General features: G+C 44.2%; 1 protein-coding gene and 1 pseudogene across 2 annotated transcripts; both read left to right on the top strand.

The window, feature by feature from the left end:
- The first annotated feature begins 2,248 nt into the window (after positions 1 to 2,248).
- On the top strand, positions 2,249 to 3,427 carry LOC100720100 (large ribosomal subunit protein uL6-like; annotated as a pseudogene).
- Positions 3,428 to 6,617: 3,190 nt separating this feature from the next.
- Nmral1 (NmrA like redox sensor 1) lies at positions 6,618 to 16,035 on the top strand. Of its 2 annotated transcripts, none has more exons than XM_063226414.1 (5): positions 6,618 to 6,896; positions 8,985 to 9,223; positions 11,744 to 11,993; positions 13,097 to 13,186; positions 13,283 to 13,472. In XM_063226414.1, exons 1-4 carry the CDS (start codon positions 6,857 to 6,859, stop codon positions 13,174 to 13,176), a joined length of 609 nt encoding a protein of 202 aa, XP_063082484.1. In that variant the 5' UTR covers positions 6,618 to 6,856; the 3' UTR covers positions 13,177 to 13,186; positions 13,283 to 13,472. The 2 variants fall into 2 exon arrangements, with proteins under 2 accessions (XP_063082484.1, XP_003478192.2); XM_003478144.5 differs by lacking the exon at positions 13,097 to 13,186 and adding an exon at positions 15,735 to 16,035 and having other exon boundaries at positions 6,626 to 6,896; positions 13,283 to 13,473.
- The last annotated feature ends 1,640 nt before the right edge of the window (positions 16,036 to 17,675 follow it).

Below are 17,675 nucleotides of genomic sequence, written 5' to 3'. Positions count from 1 at the left end.
GCTCTAAGCAATGTAAATGGGGCTGTGTTGCACAGCCTTTTCTCTGCATATTGTACCTGTGATCTCAGGTCACCTATCTAGCTCAGCTCATAGCAGTCACATACTTCCCTTTCTCACAGTCACTCATAAACTTTAAGCCACTCCCTGCTTCACAAGTTAATAAAATCCAGGTTGTGCTTTTGGTTGAGGCCTTTGTTCCAGTGAACCTTCATCCTGGCCAGACTTAGGATCCCTTGGCTCGTCATACCTATAAATATGCCTGTGTGTTGCACTGAAAGTGATAGATTAGAATTAACTTCTTGGAGTTCCAAGAATTTTTCCATGGGATTACGAATATAAACTTCCCGAACCAAGAAGAGGACCAGGACAGGCTCTTTATACAAGCCTAGCTGTGTATTCAATGATATTTCATCCCTGTTGGGCACTGTCCTCAATGTGCCCCATTCCACTGGTAGGAACATGGCCTCATAATCTAGCCTGATTGGCTAGTATAATGAGGATGTAGGTGAAGAGAATTCTGTGAACTAGAAAGACCTTTGTTATAGACAAAGTACTCCTTTTATGGCAGGCAGACAGGCACGTAGCCCTTTATTTTAAGTTTCTTGAGAAATGGTGAAATTAGTACCTGTACATTTTACAAAAAAAAAAAAAAATGACTTCATATAAAATGAAGTCATTGGACCAGGGATATAGCTCAGTGGCATAAGTGCCTGCCTGGCAAGTGCAAGTTCCTAAATTCAATTCCTCATACCAAAACAATAAATAAATAATAAAAAAAGAAGTACTTTGTGGGCCCACTGGCCTAAAATGGAATTATTACAATTATTTCCTTTAGCAGAAAAGACTACTTTTTTCCACATGGTGGCCTTCACTCTAGTTCTACCTCATTATAGGTTCATAAATATATACTGCATGTCATTAATTAACATCAGAGTGAATTCTGGGACAAGCATGTGTATTGAGAGCCTCTGAGATGACTCAGCACCCTGTCAATCACACCTAGAGATTCAGTGGGAGGCACCTAAGACAGAGATCCTGGCCTTTAAATTCCAAAGCCTAAATTCTGGCTTTTTCTTGCTATTGTTACTTTTGTGTATTTAGACCTATGTCCAGTGCTTTTCTGTCACTCAGGTACCTGCTTCTTTTTGTGTCTTATCTTACAAGTTCACATGATCTTCAATAAATGTAGCTGCTGCCAGGGATGGTGGCTCATACCTGTGATCCCACTATTCGAGCAGCTGCAGCAGGAGGATCACTGTGAGTTTAAAGCCAGCCTAGGCTACATAGTAAGTTCAAAGTCAAGGTCAGCCTGGACGCCATAGTGAGGCCCTGAGTCAACTATCCCCCCCCAAAATGTAGCTGTTTCTTAACTTATTATTGGGTGTACACTTGGTAATTCTTTTCTCGTTGGAACCAAGAGCCTGGGTTATTGTTGGCCTGTTCTACTGTAACAGTCTCACTAAGTTGTGCAGGCTGTCCTCTAATTTCCTGCCCCCCACCCCAAGCGGCTAGAAGTATAGGTGACTACCACCCCATGTTTAAGATAGGGGTGATAGGAAGTACCCAGTGCATCCCCTGCTCTGCCCCAGACATACACATCAAATGGGAATGTACTGAGTTGGGAACGCAGCTCTGTACTAAAACACATGCCTAGCAATCGCAAAGCCCTGAATACAATTCCTGGTACCAAAAAAAAGAAAATGGTAATAAACTGATTGAGAGAAGAGTTGCTGTGAGATAATTTGGGTTTAGATTGTGGCAGACATATAAAACAATGCAGAGGAGGCTGGGTGTGGCAGCACATGCCTGTGATCCCAGCACTTGGGAAGCTGAGGCAAGAGGATTGCTGTGAGTTTGAAGCTAGCCTGGGCTACAAAGTGAGTTCAAGGCTGGCCTGAACTACATAGTAAGCCTCTGTCTCAAAAAACAAAACCCAAAAAGAAAAAAAAAGGAAAATAGTGCAGTGGAGGTTATTATCATTAGCTTATGTCACCAGTCTGAGTAATCGTCAAGTGCTTCACAGCAAGTCCTTTGTCAGATATAAAAATCCCTTAGAAAAGGCTGAGTCATGCCTGATGGCATCAATCAGTAGCCGAATCTCTGCTTCTGACACTAGACTGTGGGCTGAGTGGGGCTTCAAAGAGTTAAGTGCTCTGCTACAGGCTGCCATACTGCTCCCTGACCCACAGTTTCTCAACTTCTAACACCGGCTGGAAGCCTAGGGAGAGAGACTGGGTTCACCCCAGGCAATGCCTGACCTTTTTCCAGGCCCTTAGGTCAGGGAAGCCAAAGAGCATGGAGTAATTCTGCTCCTAGGAGAATATTTTCTTTTTTTTTTTTTTCATCGGTACCAGGGATCGAACTCACGACTGCCTGCTTGCAAGGCAGGCGCTTATGCCGCCGAGCTAAATCCCCAGCCCCGAGAATATTTTCAATTAAACAAGGACAAGCCAGCTTCAAGAGCATGAAAAAAAAAAAAAAAATACATGAGGCAGAGCAGCTGTACAAGATTGTCAACAGGTAGTTTCTTTAGAAATGGCTCACTTTAAATGCATTCCAGGTCCTTCTTGCCTCAAACAAAGAATTGAATGAGACAAAACAAAATGGTGCCAAAATCCATTTGAAAAGGGGTAGCTTTTTGTTGCATCTCCTGCAAGAATGAACACCATTCTCAGTAATCAGGCTGTTGACATTACAGAAAATGTCAACATCACTCTGAAAGGATGCACAATATTGTAAAGGGTCCCCGAGGAAACTTGCAGAGTGACTTCAGCCACATCAATATAGAACTCAGTCTTCTCGGAAAGAAAGAGGCTCCAGGTTGACAAATGGTGGGGAAACAGAACAGAACTGTTTACCATTTGCACAATCTGTAGTCATGTACAGAACATGATCAAGGAAGTTAATCTGGGCTTCTGTTACAAGATGAAGCCTGTGTATGCTCATTTCCCCATCAATGTTGTTATTCAGGAGAGTGAGTCTCTTGTCGAAAAGTGGAATTTCTTGGATAAAATATACATTCGCTGGGTTCGTTATGAGGGCAGGTGTTACTTGCTCAGTATCTTAAGCCCAGAAGCATGAAGTAATCCTTGACGGAAATGACACTGAACTTGTTTCAAATTCAGCTGCTTTGATTCAGCAAGCCACAACAATCTAAAACAAAGATATCAGAAAGTTTTGGATGCTATCTATGTTTCTGAAAAGGGAACAGTTATCCCCCCAGTTATCCAGCCACAGACACAAGCTTCTGGATTATAAAACCAATCTGTGATATTTTAATGAGACAATAAAAGACCTTTATTGGTGATTGAATGGAAAGTTTGTACTCAATCTCGAGCAGCACAGAATATAAGGGCTGGGGATTTAGCTCAGTGGCATAAGTGCCTGCGTAGGGAGCACGATATTGTGAGTTAGACCTCCAGTATGGCAAAAAAAAAAAAAAAAAGGAGACAACTAGGTAAGAAGAGTTTAAAGATGGGGGCCCAGAGGGAGTCACCACAAGAAGGCTGTGGTGGCTCTCAGTAGATAAAGGGTGGGTTCTGCCTGATATAAGCTCTGATGGTAGTGGGGCTCTGGGGACTGATATGAGCTGATTTATTTCATGAGAGTGCAGGGGATTGGGCAAATCTTTACACACATGAGCTTTGGCACAGACTTTTGGGAGGGAGAAGCCATAGAGGCTTCTGGGAAGAAGGAGGTATGCATTATCAGGGCAAAGTTTTGAACTGTTGTCATGATGATCGTACCGTCTCTCAGACAGGGGGATCTAACAATTGGGGGGAAAAAAAGAAAGAAAAGTGAAGAGTAAAGGGATAAGGGAGAAACTGGCTCTGTAGAGTAAACTTGGATCAAACAAACGTGGAAAAGATTAAAAGAGCAAAAATGAAAGTACACTCTGGTCTGGGAAGCAAAACCAAAGGTGGAGGAGATGTTGATGAGTTATGCAGCATTTATGTCACTTGAAACACAAAGCATTGAACCAATAGTTGTTTTATTCGATCTTAAACAGGTATGGCATAAATAGTTTACAAGGAAAATAACTGCAAAATATCATTGAGAAATTTTCTTACAAGATTTGGACTAGGGCCTGGGATTTAGCACAGCAGTGCAAGCGCCTGCCTGGCAAGCATAAGACTCTGAGTTCAGTCTCCAATAAATACCAATACCAAGAAAGAAAGAAAGAGGGGCTGGGGATTTAGCTCAGAGGCATAAGCGCCTGCCTTGCAAGTGCGCATTCGTGAGTTTGATCCCTCCTACCGATTAAAAAATAAAAAGGAAGAAAAAAGAAAGAAAGAGAGAGAGACTGGAACTTGTAAGAGATCATTTATACCAGTGAAAAAATAAATGTCTCTACCCAGGAAACTATACAAAAAAATTGTGGAGCACACTGGTGAGCTGATAGGTGAACAGACTGGTACAGCATCTCAAAGACCTACTACAGCAACAGGAAAACAAAAAGATGTCAACTGTGCCTTATAAGAAAGGATAGGAAATGGAGGTTTAGCTCAGTGGCTTAAGTGCCTGCCTGGCAAGCGCGAGGTCATGAGTTTGATCCCCATACCAAAAAAAAAAAGGATAGGAAAACAAACCATACCTACTATTGTAGCAGAAGATGCCCCCTCCCTAGCCAGTATACTTCAGTTTGTTAGTTGCCCTGATAATAGTTCTAGTTACAGTTCCTTTTGTTTCTTAGAAACAGCTGGTCACTGTGATGCATAGCTAGTCCCTATGATGCATATAGAAAGAAGCAATCCCCAATTGACAAGCCATTCTGCCTCAGTACTTCCTGCTTGCGTTTCTCATCTAAGCCCCAGACCACCAGAGATCAGGGCTTGATATTTTGGGAATGGTCCCAATCAATGCCCGTTGACTTAAATAAATCTGCCTCCAAATTCTGGGTGTCTTTTCAATGTTTCTATTTGCAGTTAAACTACCAGTGGAAGTGATACTTGTGTATGGAACATGCTGTTGTCATGGGTGAAGACTGCCTTGGGTGTGACAGTTCAAGTAGTTACTTCTGGGGTGGACTTTTGTTTGTATTTATATTGTAATTCAGGTAGGTTTTTATTTTTGATGTTATCTTTTAGGTTCTGTAAGCAAGTAACAAGCTGATGTGAAAATGTTGATGTTTACACTAAATGCATAATCCATATCAAGAATTTAATACTTTGTTCATATTTCATGTTTCTATTAACTACAGATTTTATAATATGATAAGAACCTCCTGCCAAAATAGCTAGGCTAGCAAGATGTCAGGTTTGTCCTACAAAAATGCCAGGAAAGCAACATGTGCTGTCAGTGTAAGCAAGTGTTAGTCAAATAGGAATGTGCTGTTGTCATGTGTGAAGACCGCCCTAGGTGTGGTAATTGAAGTAAAGATTTTTTTTTGTAGAGTTGTATTGATATTTTCATTGTAGCTCATATAGGAATTTGTTACATTTTAGACTTTGTACACCAAAAAAGTTGAAAAATTTGATGCTTTTTTATAAACTCAATAATAAAAATTCAATACTTTTTTTTGCCTGTTAAGTGCTCATTGTTTAACATTATAAACTCATAAAATTGAAATATTTTAAAGAATATTTTGTGGGGATTATACAACCACAATAACACGCCTTTATGACAAAATTGGTGTTATTCCCTATGGGCTACAACACTTAAGCGCTGAATTCTGTATAAAACCTTTAACAAAGAACTCCAGTTAAACACTCCTTGGTAGGCGGTTTAAGACACCAACAAGTTTTTGATGTGAATTTAAGGCCAGCTGAACTACAAAGCAAGAACCTGTCTCAACATTCCCCATATATAAATACAAAATTTTAAACTCAATGCAGCTGCTCCCCAAACATCTACAAGATGTTAAAGATCCAGGAAAAGACTTACAGACATTCTCTGGATAATTTTTGCTGTCTAGACTTATTTTTAAGTTCTCGTAAAGTCAAAATCTCTCGCCATGACAGGTGGTATTTCTTGGGAAACTTTTTTTTTGTATAGGGGATCGAACTCACGACCTTGCCCTCACCAGGCAAGCGCTTGAGCCACTGAGCTAAATCCTTGGCTTTTCTTGGGAAACTCGATCTAAATAAACTGCAGAGTTTTCTACTTTGCTTTGTCTATTCGTAAATTCCTGTATGTGCCGGCATCAACAGTCCTCTCAATGCAATTGTCTATAGGTGACAGCCAATACCTGAAAAATGCCAATGTTCATGGTAAAGATCTAACTTCCCCTCTACACACTTTTTTATTGTTTCGTTTCACATGGCAGTGGGTTCGAGGGCCCCCCACCCCCACCCACACGCGCTGAGGTCGGAACCGACTTACACTGCGACCTACCAGGCTCCCTCCCGGAGGAAAACCCTTTTTCGCGCGCTACATCTGTCTCCACCGAGCTGGGATGAACCATCTATGTCAGGGGCGGGGGACAGAAACATGCTGGCTTGATTGTGGGGCCCGCAGGCGTCCAGGGGCTGGGCAGCGAGGGGCTCCGACCAAGTGCGGCCGGGAGAGGGTTCAACCAGGGTGAACTAATGCTGCATGCGTGGGCTGTCAGGCGCGTAGTGCCGCGTCCCCCCTTCCAGTGGACTCTACTGCGGGACTCGGATCCCAGTTCCCGCGAGGTTTTCTCACCTGGGCCTCCAGGACTGGGGACTGGACCTGGAGGGAGCAGGGTTGCAGGTCTTGGGGTGGTGGTGGTGGTGGTGGTGGACTTGAGACTCAGATTCCAGATAACACTTTCTCCCCACCTTCTGTTAGCTCGCAGTGCCTTAAGTTTTGGAGGAAATCTCTGCCCCCTTTCCAACTCCGCGGCCTCACTAGCCCAGCTTCTCGAAACTTTTCCAGTAGGGCTTTGGCCCTCATGGCCGACAAGAAATTGGTGGTGGTTTTTGGAGCCACAGGTAAGCGAGGCTTGAGAGTGCAGGGCTTACAGCTGAGTCCAAGCATTGAATTCTGTGGGTCCTCGGGTCCACGGAAGCAGGAAGGTGCGGTGCTCGACTGGGGCACACATTACTAGTGCATTGAAAAATAAGTAAATGGTCTTGGTGGCGCACCCTGGCAATCCCAGCCACCTGGGAGGTTGGAAGCAGGAGCACCCTAAATGTAAAGCAGACCTAAATAATTTAGTAAGATCCTGACTCAAAATAAGGGTTGGAGGATTTAACTCCATGGTAAAGCCGTTGCCTAGCATGCATGGGTCCTTGGGTTCTACCTCACAACAAGGTGATTTGAAGAGGATACCAACGTTAAAATTTCCTACACCCCTCTTCCATCAGTTACCAAGGTGCGCCCTTCCCTAGTATTGGGAATTGTTTACAGAACCTTTGGAATGAGCTACAATTCCCAGGCCTTTTTAAAAAATTAGAGACAGGGTTTTGCTAAATTGAGAATTTGTCCAAAATAAGCTGGAGTTTATGATAGTTCTCATTCTGTCAGAGTGCTGGGATTACAGGGTTGTGCCACTATGCCTTTCTGATTATTTGATGTAATTTGATGATTGATTCACTTGTTTGCTATGTAGTCAGGCTGATCTTAATCTTGCTGTGTAGTGCAAACTGACCTTGAACTTGGAGTGATCTTTTTTTTTTGTCTTTTTGAGACAAGGTCTCGCTATGCAGTTCAGGCTGGTCTTGAGCTCACTTTGTAGCCCAGGCTGGTCTCGAATTCACAACGATCCTCCTGCCTCAGCCTCCTGAGTGCTGGGATTACAGGCATGAGCCACCACGACCGGCTTGCAGTGATCTTTTTGCTTCAGCCTCCTAAATGCTGGAATTACAGGCACACACCACTACGCTGGCTGATAATCTTTTTTTTTTTTTTGGTACCACAGATCAAACTCACAACCCCACACTTGCTAGGCAGGCGCTTATGCTGCTGAGCTAAATCCATGGCCCTGGCTGATTTTAATTTGACAGTTCTTCTTTTTTTTTTTTTTTTTTTTTTTTGAGACAGGTTCTCAGTGCATCCGTTAATCTGGCCTCAATTTCCTGAACTCAAGTGACTTTTAGTGTAAGCCTCCTCAATAGCTGAGACTACAGGTATGCACACATTACCTTGTGCCCAAGTAAAATTCTTTGAAAGGGTGAAGTGTGAACTGGGGCATGCCTGTAACCTCAGGATTTAGGTAGCTCAAACAGGAGCATCACAAGTTTTTTCTAGTTCTAGGCCAGCCTGGGCTACAGTAAGTTCAAGGCAAACTTGAGCTACACCAAGACCCAGTTTCAAAAACTTCAGGACCAAACAAGACAATCAAAATTTTAAAATGGCATTGGGAGCTGAGTATGTGGTGGTGCATGCCTGTAATCCCAGCACTTGGGAGGCTGAGGCAAAAGGATCATTGCAAGTTTGAGATCAGCCGGAGCTACAAAGTGAGTTTAAGGCCATCCTGAACTGCAAAACAAGACCCTGTATCAAAAAGAATAAAAATAAAAAGACCTACCCCCCCTAACCCAAATATTATGGTAAATGACCTTTTTTTCAGTATGTGGGATTGAACTCATGACCTTGCCACTTGCTAAGCAGGCACTTGTTCCACTGAGCTAAACCCTAGCCAGGTAAATGATTTTTTTTGTTCCAGAAATTGAACTCAGGACCTTGTGTTAGCCAGGCAGGCACTGAGCCACTGAGCTATATCCTCAGCTGTCTATACTAAGAGTTTTATTTCAGGAAAGCTATTATTTAAAAGTGGTTTTAAAAATGGGTTTTTAAAATGTGGTTTTAAAAAGTGGTTTTAAAAATAAAATTTAAAAAATGGGTTTAATGAAGCTGGGAATGTAGCTCAGTGGTATACTGCTTACCTAGAATCATGAGGCCCTGAGTTCAATTTCTTATACTACAAAAATAAATCACTGGTTTAGAATGTCTGCTGCTGAAGTGGGCACATAACTGATTTAATGAGAATCATGCGTGACTATTTCCTGCTGTAGTGGACCAGTGTCTTCCAGGCTTCACCCACTGTGGGATCTGTTTGTGTTTCTGACACCTTGCAGGTGCCCAAGGGGGCTCAGTAGCCCGCACACTCCTGGAAGATGGGACATTCAGGGTTCGAGTGGTGACCCGGAACCCTAGGCAGAAGGCTGCCAACGAGTTGAGACTACAAGGTGCAGAAGTAGTGCAGGGAAACCAGGATGATGAAGCCAGCATGGAACTGGCCCTGACTGGAGCTCATGCTGCTTTCATTGTGACCAACTACTGGGAGAATTGCAGCCAAGAGCAAGAGGTTAAGCAGGTGAGGGGAGTTTTGGGGGTTGGTATTGTGTCTGGCAGCAGCTGTAGATGTTGGGGGGCAGGGGAGGACAATGCAGAGGATGGGAAAGTATAGAGAGGAAAATGGAGGTCAGGTTGAACCCTGTCTCGTGATGGAAGAAAAGCAATTCGCTCAACCACTGTATGGGCGTTTGTTTATACATTTAGCGAGATAAAGTCAAGGTGACACTCCTTGCTTAGGGCTTGGTGTTTCCAGGGTTGCAGCAGCTTGTTCATGTGGTTTGCCCCAGGTGCTCTTTTTTTTAAAAACACAAAATATAGGAAGGTGCTCTTTGTTCTTGGGACCGGCCTTGGGTTAGCCTGGGAAGTGTGGTATGTGTGATCTATCTCCAGCTTCAGCTGCTCCCAGCAGGTTGAGAGGGGGCACCATGATTGGGAGTGCTAGTTGTGTTTGTTTTATTTTATTTTTTATTTTTGTATCAGGGATCAAACTCACAACCTTGTACTTGCCAGGCAGGTGCTATGCTGGGAGTGCTAGTTTTTAGGAGCATATGTATAATCTCAGCTACTTGGGAGATTGAGGCAGGGGATCACAAGTTCAAAGCTAGCCTGGGCAATTTAGACCCTGTCTCAAAATAGCAAACCAGGTGTGGTGGTGCACATCTGTAATCCCAGGACTTGGGAGGCTGAAGCAAGAGGATCACTAATAGTTTGAGGTCCAGTTTGGGCTACCAAGTGAGTTCAAGGCCAGCCTGAACTACATAGTGAAACCTTGTCTCAAAAAGACTTAAGTAAAATAAAATAAAAGAATTGGAGATGCAGCTAAGTGCTCCTTGGTCTAATCCCTAGTACTACCACCACCACCACCAAAAAAACAGCTCCATCTTGCCACAGAGGACTGAGCACTGTGACCTTTCTACTCGTCTTCATGCCCCTGTGGGCTTTGATGGGGGACAAATTCTTAAGCACATGAACTGTGAGGTGACAGACCACATCCAAACTATAGCACACAGAATGGACAAAGACTACTACTCTTATTAGAGTAGATCTCATCTCTTTCATTCTGAGAAACCTCTGTGAGCTGCTTTAGGGATACTATAATGAAAGAATATAATCCAGATGGTTTAAGATCCATAGACACTGATTTTCTCATGGTTCTGGAAGCTAGAAGATAAAAACTCAAGCAGTGACCAAGGTCACACTCCTTCCAAAGGCTCCGGGAGAGAATCCCTTCTCACATCTCCTAGGTGCTAGTGGCTTCAGTCATTACTTGGCTTGTGGCTGTTTCTCTCCAATTTCTGTGCCTTTGTCTTTTATTCTTTTGTCTCATGTAAGAACACTTAGCATTGGATTTAGAACTTACTTTATTAATCTTGGATAATCTTATCTAAAGATCCTTAATGACAGCTGCAAAGACCCTTTCTCCAAATAAGGTTAGAGTCATAGGTTTTCAGGGGTGAGGACATGGACATATCTTAGAGGTACTATCCTAACCCCCTACATAGTGAAGCAAATATTGGTTGCTTGGGTCCTTTTTTTCCCTTTCTAGTCCTGGATATTGAATCCAAAGCCTCATGTTTGCTAGACAAATGATCTACCAGTGGGACGTATCCCTAGCCCTTTGTTCGTTTTTGAGATGGTCTTGTTACACAGTTTAGGCTGACCTTGAAGTCAACTACATAGCACAGCTGACCTTGAACTCAAGCCAATTCTTTCTCTGATTCCTGAGTGCTGGGATAATAGCACATCCTGCCTTTTCTTTAATTTCTCTTTTTCTTTATATTTGTTTGTTTGTAGACAGGGTCTTGCTATATAGTTTAGGCTGGCTTGAACTCACTGTGTAGCTCAAGCTGGCCTCAGACTTATGACGATCCTCCTGCCACAACCTACCAGATGCTGGGATGACAAGCATGTACCACCATACCTAGTGCAATTTTATTTTGAGACAAGGGCTTGGTAAGTTTCCCAGACTGGAACTTGTGATCCTCATGCCTCAGTCTCTGTAATAGCTATGATTATAAGCCCATGCTACCATGCCTGGTATTATTATATTATATTATTATTATTATTATTATTATTATTTGCATTTAACTGATGAGGTCAGAATAGTTATATCATACATCCTGGGTCATCCAACCTGTGTGCTTAACTGCCAACCCACAGCACCTTCTCCAAGGAAGTTGGTGGAGCCCTGTGGCTAAGACCCAGGCCAGCAAGAATAGGATATGGGTGTCAGATGGTTCTCTGTGGGCAGCACACCTGCCCATATTTCTTGGTGCACATGGTGTGCTGCAGTTGACAATAAGCAAATGTTCTAGAAAGGTGACCTCATAGCCTGCTGGTAGAAGGCTTATAGTTCTGAGTTGAAGGAGATGTACGGTGTATGAACATCATTCAGGAAGGGCAAGTTTTTTCCTCAGTAGAGGTGCCTGGGTTTTAGCCTCACATTTGTTACAGGTCTGGGATTAGAGCATCAGTGAATGGTATGGATAAAGACTCATATCCTTCCTCTTAGCCTTATGGTCTCATTTCTGTCCACTAGGGAAAGCTGCTAGCTGATCTGGCCAAGCGCCTGGGCCTCCACTACATAGTCTACAGTGGGTTGGAGAACATCAAAAAGCTGACGGCTGGGAAGCTGGCAGCTGGCCACTTTGATGGCAAAGGGGAAGTGGAGGAATATTTCCGAGACATTGGTGTTCCCATGACCAGCGTGCGGCTGCCTTGCTATTTTGAGAACCTCCTCTCATACTTTTTGCCCCAGAAAGCTCCAGATGGAAAGAGCTACTTGCTGAGTGAGTGTCCTTCCCCCTGTACAGTGAGCAGAGTTCTCACCCTGTAAAGTCACAAGTATAATAGAAAAGAAAAGCAGGTTTGTCAGGTGGTTCTGGGCCCAAGCTCTGGTTCCCTCACATCATGTCTAAGACTTGAGCCTTGATTATGTCCATATAAGAAAATCTGTGGCAGTGATGATGTGTTGTTTTGCTCTTTGGACAGCTACAGAGAAAGGAACATGGTTGTTACTTTTTCTTCAAAGATAAGGAGGGCTGGGCATATAGTTCAGTTGGTAGAATTGTGCAAGGCCCCTGGGTTGTATCCCCAGCAAAACTCCTCCCCCTAAAAAAAAAGATTTAGATAGATTTTTATAGATTTCACAAAATAGGGTCTGCTCAGGATCTTCATAGGATCTGCTTCATAGGGTATGCATGGGCCCCAATTTGAAAGGAAACCTCAGCCAACATGTGCCCTGCACAGTCAGGGAGTAGACAAGAACAGGACACATTAGCAGCCAGAGTGGGAGAGGTTGGTGCCTGATGGCTACTCATTGTCCTCTGTTTTAAGATCACTGAGAGGGATAAAATCCTGCCAGAGTCCAGGGGTGTCCTGTTCATCTGTACATGAAGTCCAATGCTAGGAATAGCCTGCTGACACTGCCCTTTATATTATGCAGGGCAGTTGTCAGGAATACTTTGCGTTATATTCCTGAATGGAGCTGTCTTCTTTCATTGATGAGACAAAATATCCAATACCCACAGTTAAAAGAGAAAAGGTTCATTTCAGGCAATAGTTTCTAGAGGTTTCGGTCTATAATTGGCTGGCTTCAAGGCAGGGTGGCTTGGTAGAAGAGCATTGCACAGGAAAAACAGCTCATGGTGGGCAGAAGGCAGCAAAGTAGCCAGTGACTATAGCATTCTTTCTGTCCCTTATATTCTATCGAAGTTACTTGGTGGGGCACTGTTAATCCTGGCATTGAACCATGAATCAGTCCCAACATCGCATCCTTAATCCTGGCATCAGACACTCTAGATCCAGCCACCACTGAAAAGTCTCACGTATGACTGCATGAGGTTTTGGGGTAACATCTAGACATAAGCTGTAACAGGCTGTATCCTCTCAGGCCCCTTGGATGATCTGAATAAGCAGCTGGGTGACCCCTCTTTTTGGGTGAAGAAGATAACAGGATCCACCCATTCCTGACTTCACATAGGTCAGTGTCTAGGTACCCAGTGGACTCACTGCTGGGAATACAGCCCTAAACACCTTGAGGAGGCTGTGTCTGCCAGCATATCTCTCTGCCCCACAGACTTGCCCATGGGTGATATCCCGATGGATGGCATGGCTGTGAGTGACCTGGGTCCTGTGGTGCTCAGCCTGCTGAAGATGCCAGAAGAGTACGTGGGGCAGAACATTGGGCTTAGTACTTGCAGGCATACTGCAGAGGAATATGCTGCACTGCTTACCAGGCATACCGGCAAGACTGTGCACCACACCAAGGTGGGTTTATTCTTTTTTTTTTTTTTTTTTTTTTTGTACTGGGGATTGAACTCACGACCTTGTGCTTGCCAGGCAGGTGCTTATGCCACTGAGTAAATCCCTGGCCCAAGAGGGCTTATTCTTCTGGGGATGGGGAGGGGATGTTGTCCCAGTTGCTACAAGGGACTAGCCTCTAGCTTCTAACTCCCAAAGGGTCCTTTGGGGTTATAGGAAAGAAGTATCCACAGCTTCCCATCCCTCTGAACAATGTAAATCTAAATTAACTGTCGTTGTTAACATTCATGTTGTAGGGGGCTAGGGATTTTAGCTCAGTGGCATAAGCACCTGCCTTGCAAGCAGGCGGTCGTGAGTTCGATCCTTGGTACCAATAAAAATGAAAAAGACAAAAAAACCCAAAAACATTCATGTTGTGCTGTTCTTGAGACATTAGTATGGCCAGAGTGAAATTTTTGGCTTAGGCATTTTACCAAGGAGACAGAAAATTTCCAGAAAGAATGGATTGTAGGAGCCAAGGCAAGGAAGTTGAAAAGGTAGTGTCCACTGGGTCTTCCCTATGTAGGGTACATATTGAGAGACAGAGGCCAGATCCATTTCCTCTTGGTGTGGCTGGGTAGCCAGAGTACCATTGCCGCCCACCCTCCCCACTTCTTCTTTCTGATGACTATTAAGTTTTCTGGCCAGACTCCTGGATGCTTTGTTTCTAATGTTGTCTTACTCATTAAAGTCTGGGGCCTGGCATAGTGATATACATCTATAATTACAGCAATCAGGAGTCTGAGGCAGAGGGTTGCCATGAGTTCAGGGTCATTCTTGGGTACATAGTGAGTTCAAGCCTGAACTACATAGGGAGACCTTGTCTCAAAATAAAACAACAACAACAACAAAGAAAACTGGTGACACTGGGTTGAAACAAACCACGAACGGAACCCCTACCCAGACCCAAATAGCAACAGTAGGAAAGAAAGAGGGGATTGGATAGGGAGTCATGCTCATGTACGCTGATCCTGGTTCTAGCCCAGTCCTTCAAACGCCATAAAGGTGTGAAGTTGGGCCTGTTCCCTGACCCCTTCCTACTTCCACTTCCTGATTTGTAAAATGGGTATATTAACATCTCAGTAATTGACATTAGTTTTCTTATCACAGTGCCTAGAAAACATACTAAGTGGCCATGTGTTGCTTTAAAAAAAAAAAAAAGACCTAGGCTAAGTCATGGGTAATCTTTTAAAAATCTAAATTTGGCCTTTGTACTGAGATGCATCCTAGTGTTTTTTGTTTTGGTTTGTTTTTTTTTTTTTGTCTTTTTCGTTTTTATCGGTACCAGGGATCGAACTCAAGACTGCCTGCATGCAAGGCAGGCGCTTATGCCGCTGAGCTAAATCTCCAGCCCCATGGTTTGTTTTTTTTGAGAAAGGGTCACGATGTGTAGTTCAGGCTGGCCTTGAACTCACTGTAGCCCAGGCTGGCCTCAAACTCACTATAATTCTCCTGTCTCAGCTTCCCAAATACTGGGATTGATTCTTCTGCCTTAGTCTCCCAAAGGGTTGTGAAGGAGCCAAAGAGTTAGGATTTAGTTCAACTCAACATAGTGGTATACCCCTGTAATCCCAGCTCTCTGGGAGGCTGAGGCAGGAGAATCGTGAATTCTAGTCCCATGTGGGCAATTTAGTGACATAGCAATATCCTGTCTCAAAATGTAAAGGGAGGAGGGCTAGAGAAGTAGCTCAGTATGAAGGCCCTAAGTTGAATCCCCAGTAAGCACCTCCCTCAAAAGAGACATAATTTGAGTGAGCAAAGAATAGTTTTTGACTTTTGATTTTTCTGGTTTAGAAGGGACTAAGACATTTTTCATCTCATGATACTGAAAGTACGGTTTTTAGACTGACTAACATTATCAGGTAGTTCTTCAGAGCAGTGATTTCCAAACTCTCTTCTTGCCAGCTGTGATGGTGGATGCCTGTAATCCTTGCATTTGGGAGGCTTAGGCAGGAGAATCATCACAAGTTCGAGGACAGCCTATCTACATAGTGAGTTCAAGGCCAAAATGAACTACATAGTGAGACCCTGTCTCAAAAAAATACAAACAAAACAAACTTTCCCTTTTGGAAAGTTTTCAAATGACCTCATAGTGAGAACTGCAGTCACCAATCTAGAGGCCAACAGTGGCTCTGGGAAGGATGTGGGGAGACCAAGCCCCCCTGCTTCTGGCTGCCTTTCCAGAATGCTGGAGGAGGCTAGACATGTTGGGCTCCCTCTGGTTCCAGATAACTCCTGAGGACTATGAGAAGCTTGACTTCCCTGGATCCTGCGACTTAGCTAACATGTTTCGCTTCTATGCCATGAAACCTGACCGCAACATTGAACTGACCCTGCGCCTCAACCCCAAGGCCCAGACACTGGACCAGTGGCTGGAGCAGCACAAAGGGGACAACCAGCTCTGACCTCCACCTTACAGCCCTGAGCCAGGGAACAAGAGACCCAGATATACAATCATCCTTTCTTGTATACAAATATTGTTTTTTCAAATAAAGACCATTGTTCTCCCTGATGACTTCCAAAACAAAAGGGCTCTGTTTCTGTGAGATAGGTGGCAGCTTCTGGGACACCAACAGTATGAAAATTCCAGAAGGTACCAAATAGCTGAGGTGGGTGCCCGACCTCTCTTTTCCCTCAGTAAAGAGGGCAGGAAGGTGGGTCAGGCTGAAGGGATCATTTGATAAACAGTGATGATGAATGTGTTCAAGTTTAGTGTGATTGGAAATAGGAGTGTCCATCCTCTGTTTGTAGGACAGTGATGGTAAACTTTTTAGAGCTTTCAGTGACAAACAGCTTGCTGAGGCACATGCCATAGGCTCACCACCACTTCAACAGGAGCCTGTGACCAGCATCTGCCCATTCTCACTCTGCTTGAAATCCATACACAGACCAGATACATAGCACAGAGGAGTCCAGCTGGCTGCCAGCAACATTTCTGACACCTTGTATCCTATTCATGCCTGCACATTTTTTAGAGTTGAGGAGAAACTCAGGCAGATAGGGCAGAAGATGAAGATGCTCTCCCCTTCCCTCTTATCCTTGTGTTCATGGTGTAGCTGACCTTCAGAGCAAGTACTGAAAATGAGCTGTGGCACTGTATGGGGCACTGGTGAGGCAGCGATGTGGCCTGTCACAGAGGCTGTTTGGGGGCTCAGCCCTTCAGCTCCACTCCCTTAGAGGGCAGGTTACAGAGACTTAGAGAATGTAAGTCCCTCATGAGATTCTATGGCAAATATTTGAATTTTTGATCTGTGTAAGGGTTTGTGTAACTCATACTATTTACTACTATACCTTGGCCTCCAGCACTTCCAGCCATGAAACTGTCCAGTAGTCCCAGCTCATTCCCTGTAAATTAAATGAGGCATTTCCTCAGCCCCAATTTACCATGGTGCTGGGCCTTTATAATGTTAACATAAGTTATGCTCTCTGCCTCAACAAGCTTTTCTAGTGGAAAAGTCAGATGGAAAGAGACAAAGAATTACATGAGCTGGGCATAGTGGCACATGCATGTAATTTCAGCATGTGGTAGGGTGAGACAACTGCTGTAAGTTTGAAGCCAGCCTGAATTTTACTTAGTGGAAAACCCTGTTTCACAAACAAACCAAAACAAACTGACATCAGGGCTGCAAAGCACAGAGGAGCTGAGAGGTAAGTAGTAGGTGGGGGTGGGGCTCGCCTACAAGCTTCAGTGGGAGAGCCTGTGCACAAAACATGAGTTTGAAACCCAGGACCATTTTGATGGAATAGGAACGGCCTCAGTCAGGAGAGTTATGCTGAAATCTACAGCCAGCGGCAGCAGACCTCCAGGCCAGGTAGGAGAGAAAGACAGTGACAAGTATGGTTTCCTAAGCCCACCTAATTCAAAAATAGGATAAGAAATAGGTCATTTGTGTCCAGCTTTCCATGAATGACCCCTTAGACTTGTTGGCACTGACATCCTGGACATGGTCCAGGGTCAGCCACCCAACTCTGGGTAAGACCCTCCAAAATCCAGGCCCAGAATGGACACAGTCCCAGCCAGCTCCTCACCCCAAGCAACAAAGCCAGGAGGGCTGTATTACCAACCCTCTCTGGTGTTTGCTGATCTGCTGCTTATGTGGCATGCTGAGCTGAGGACACGGAAGTCATTTGTGCAAAGCAGTGCCAAAGCCCCCAGTCCTGCCCCATCA

Source organism: Cavia porcellus, unplaced genomic scaffold, assembly GCF_034190915.1.
Source record: "Cavia porcellus strain 051 isolate PalLab524CR breed Dunkin Hartley unplaced genomic scaffold, mCavPor4.1 scaffold_16, whole genome shotgun sequence".
Classification (NCBI taxonomy): Eukaryota; Metazoa; Chordata; class Mammalia; order Rodentia; family Caviidae; genus Cavia; species Cavia porcellus.
Note: the sequence above shows the minus strand (reverse complement) of the source record. Positions and strands in the feature narration are given on the sequence as shown.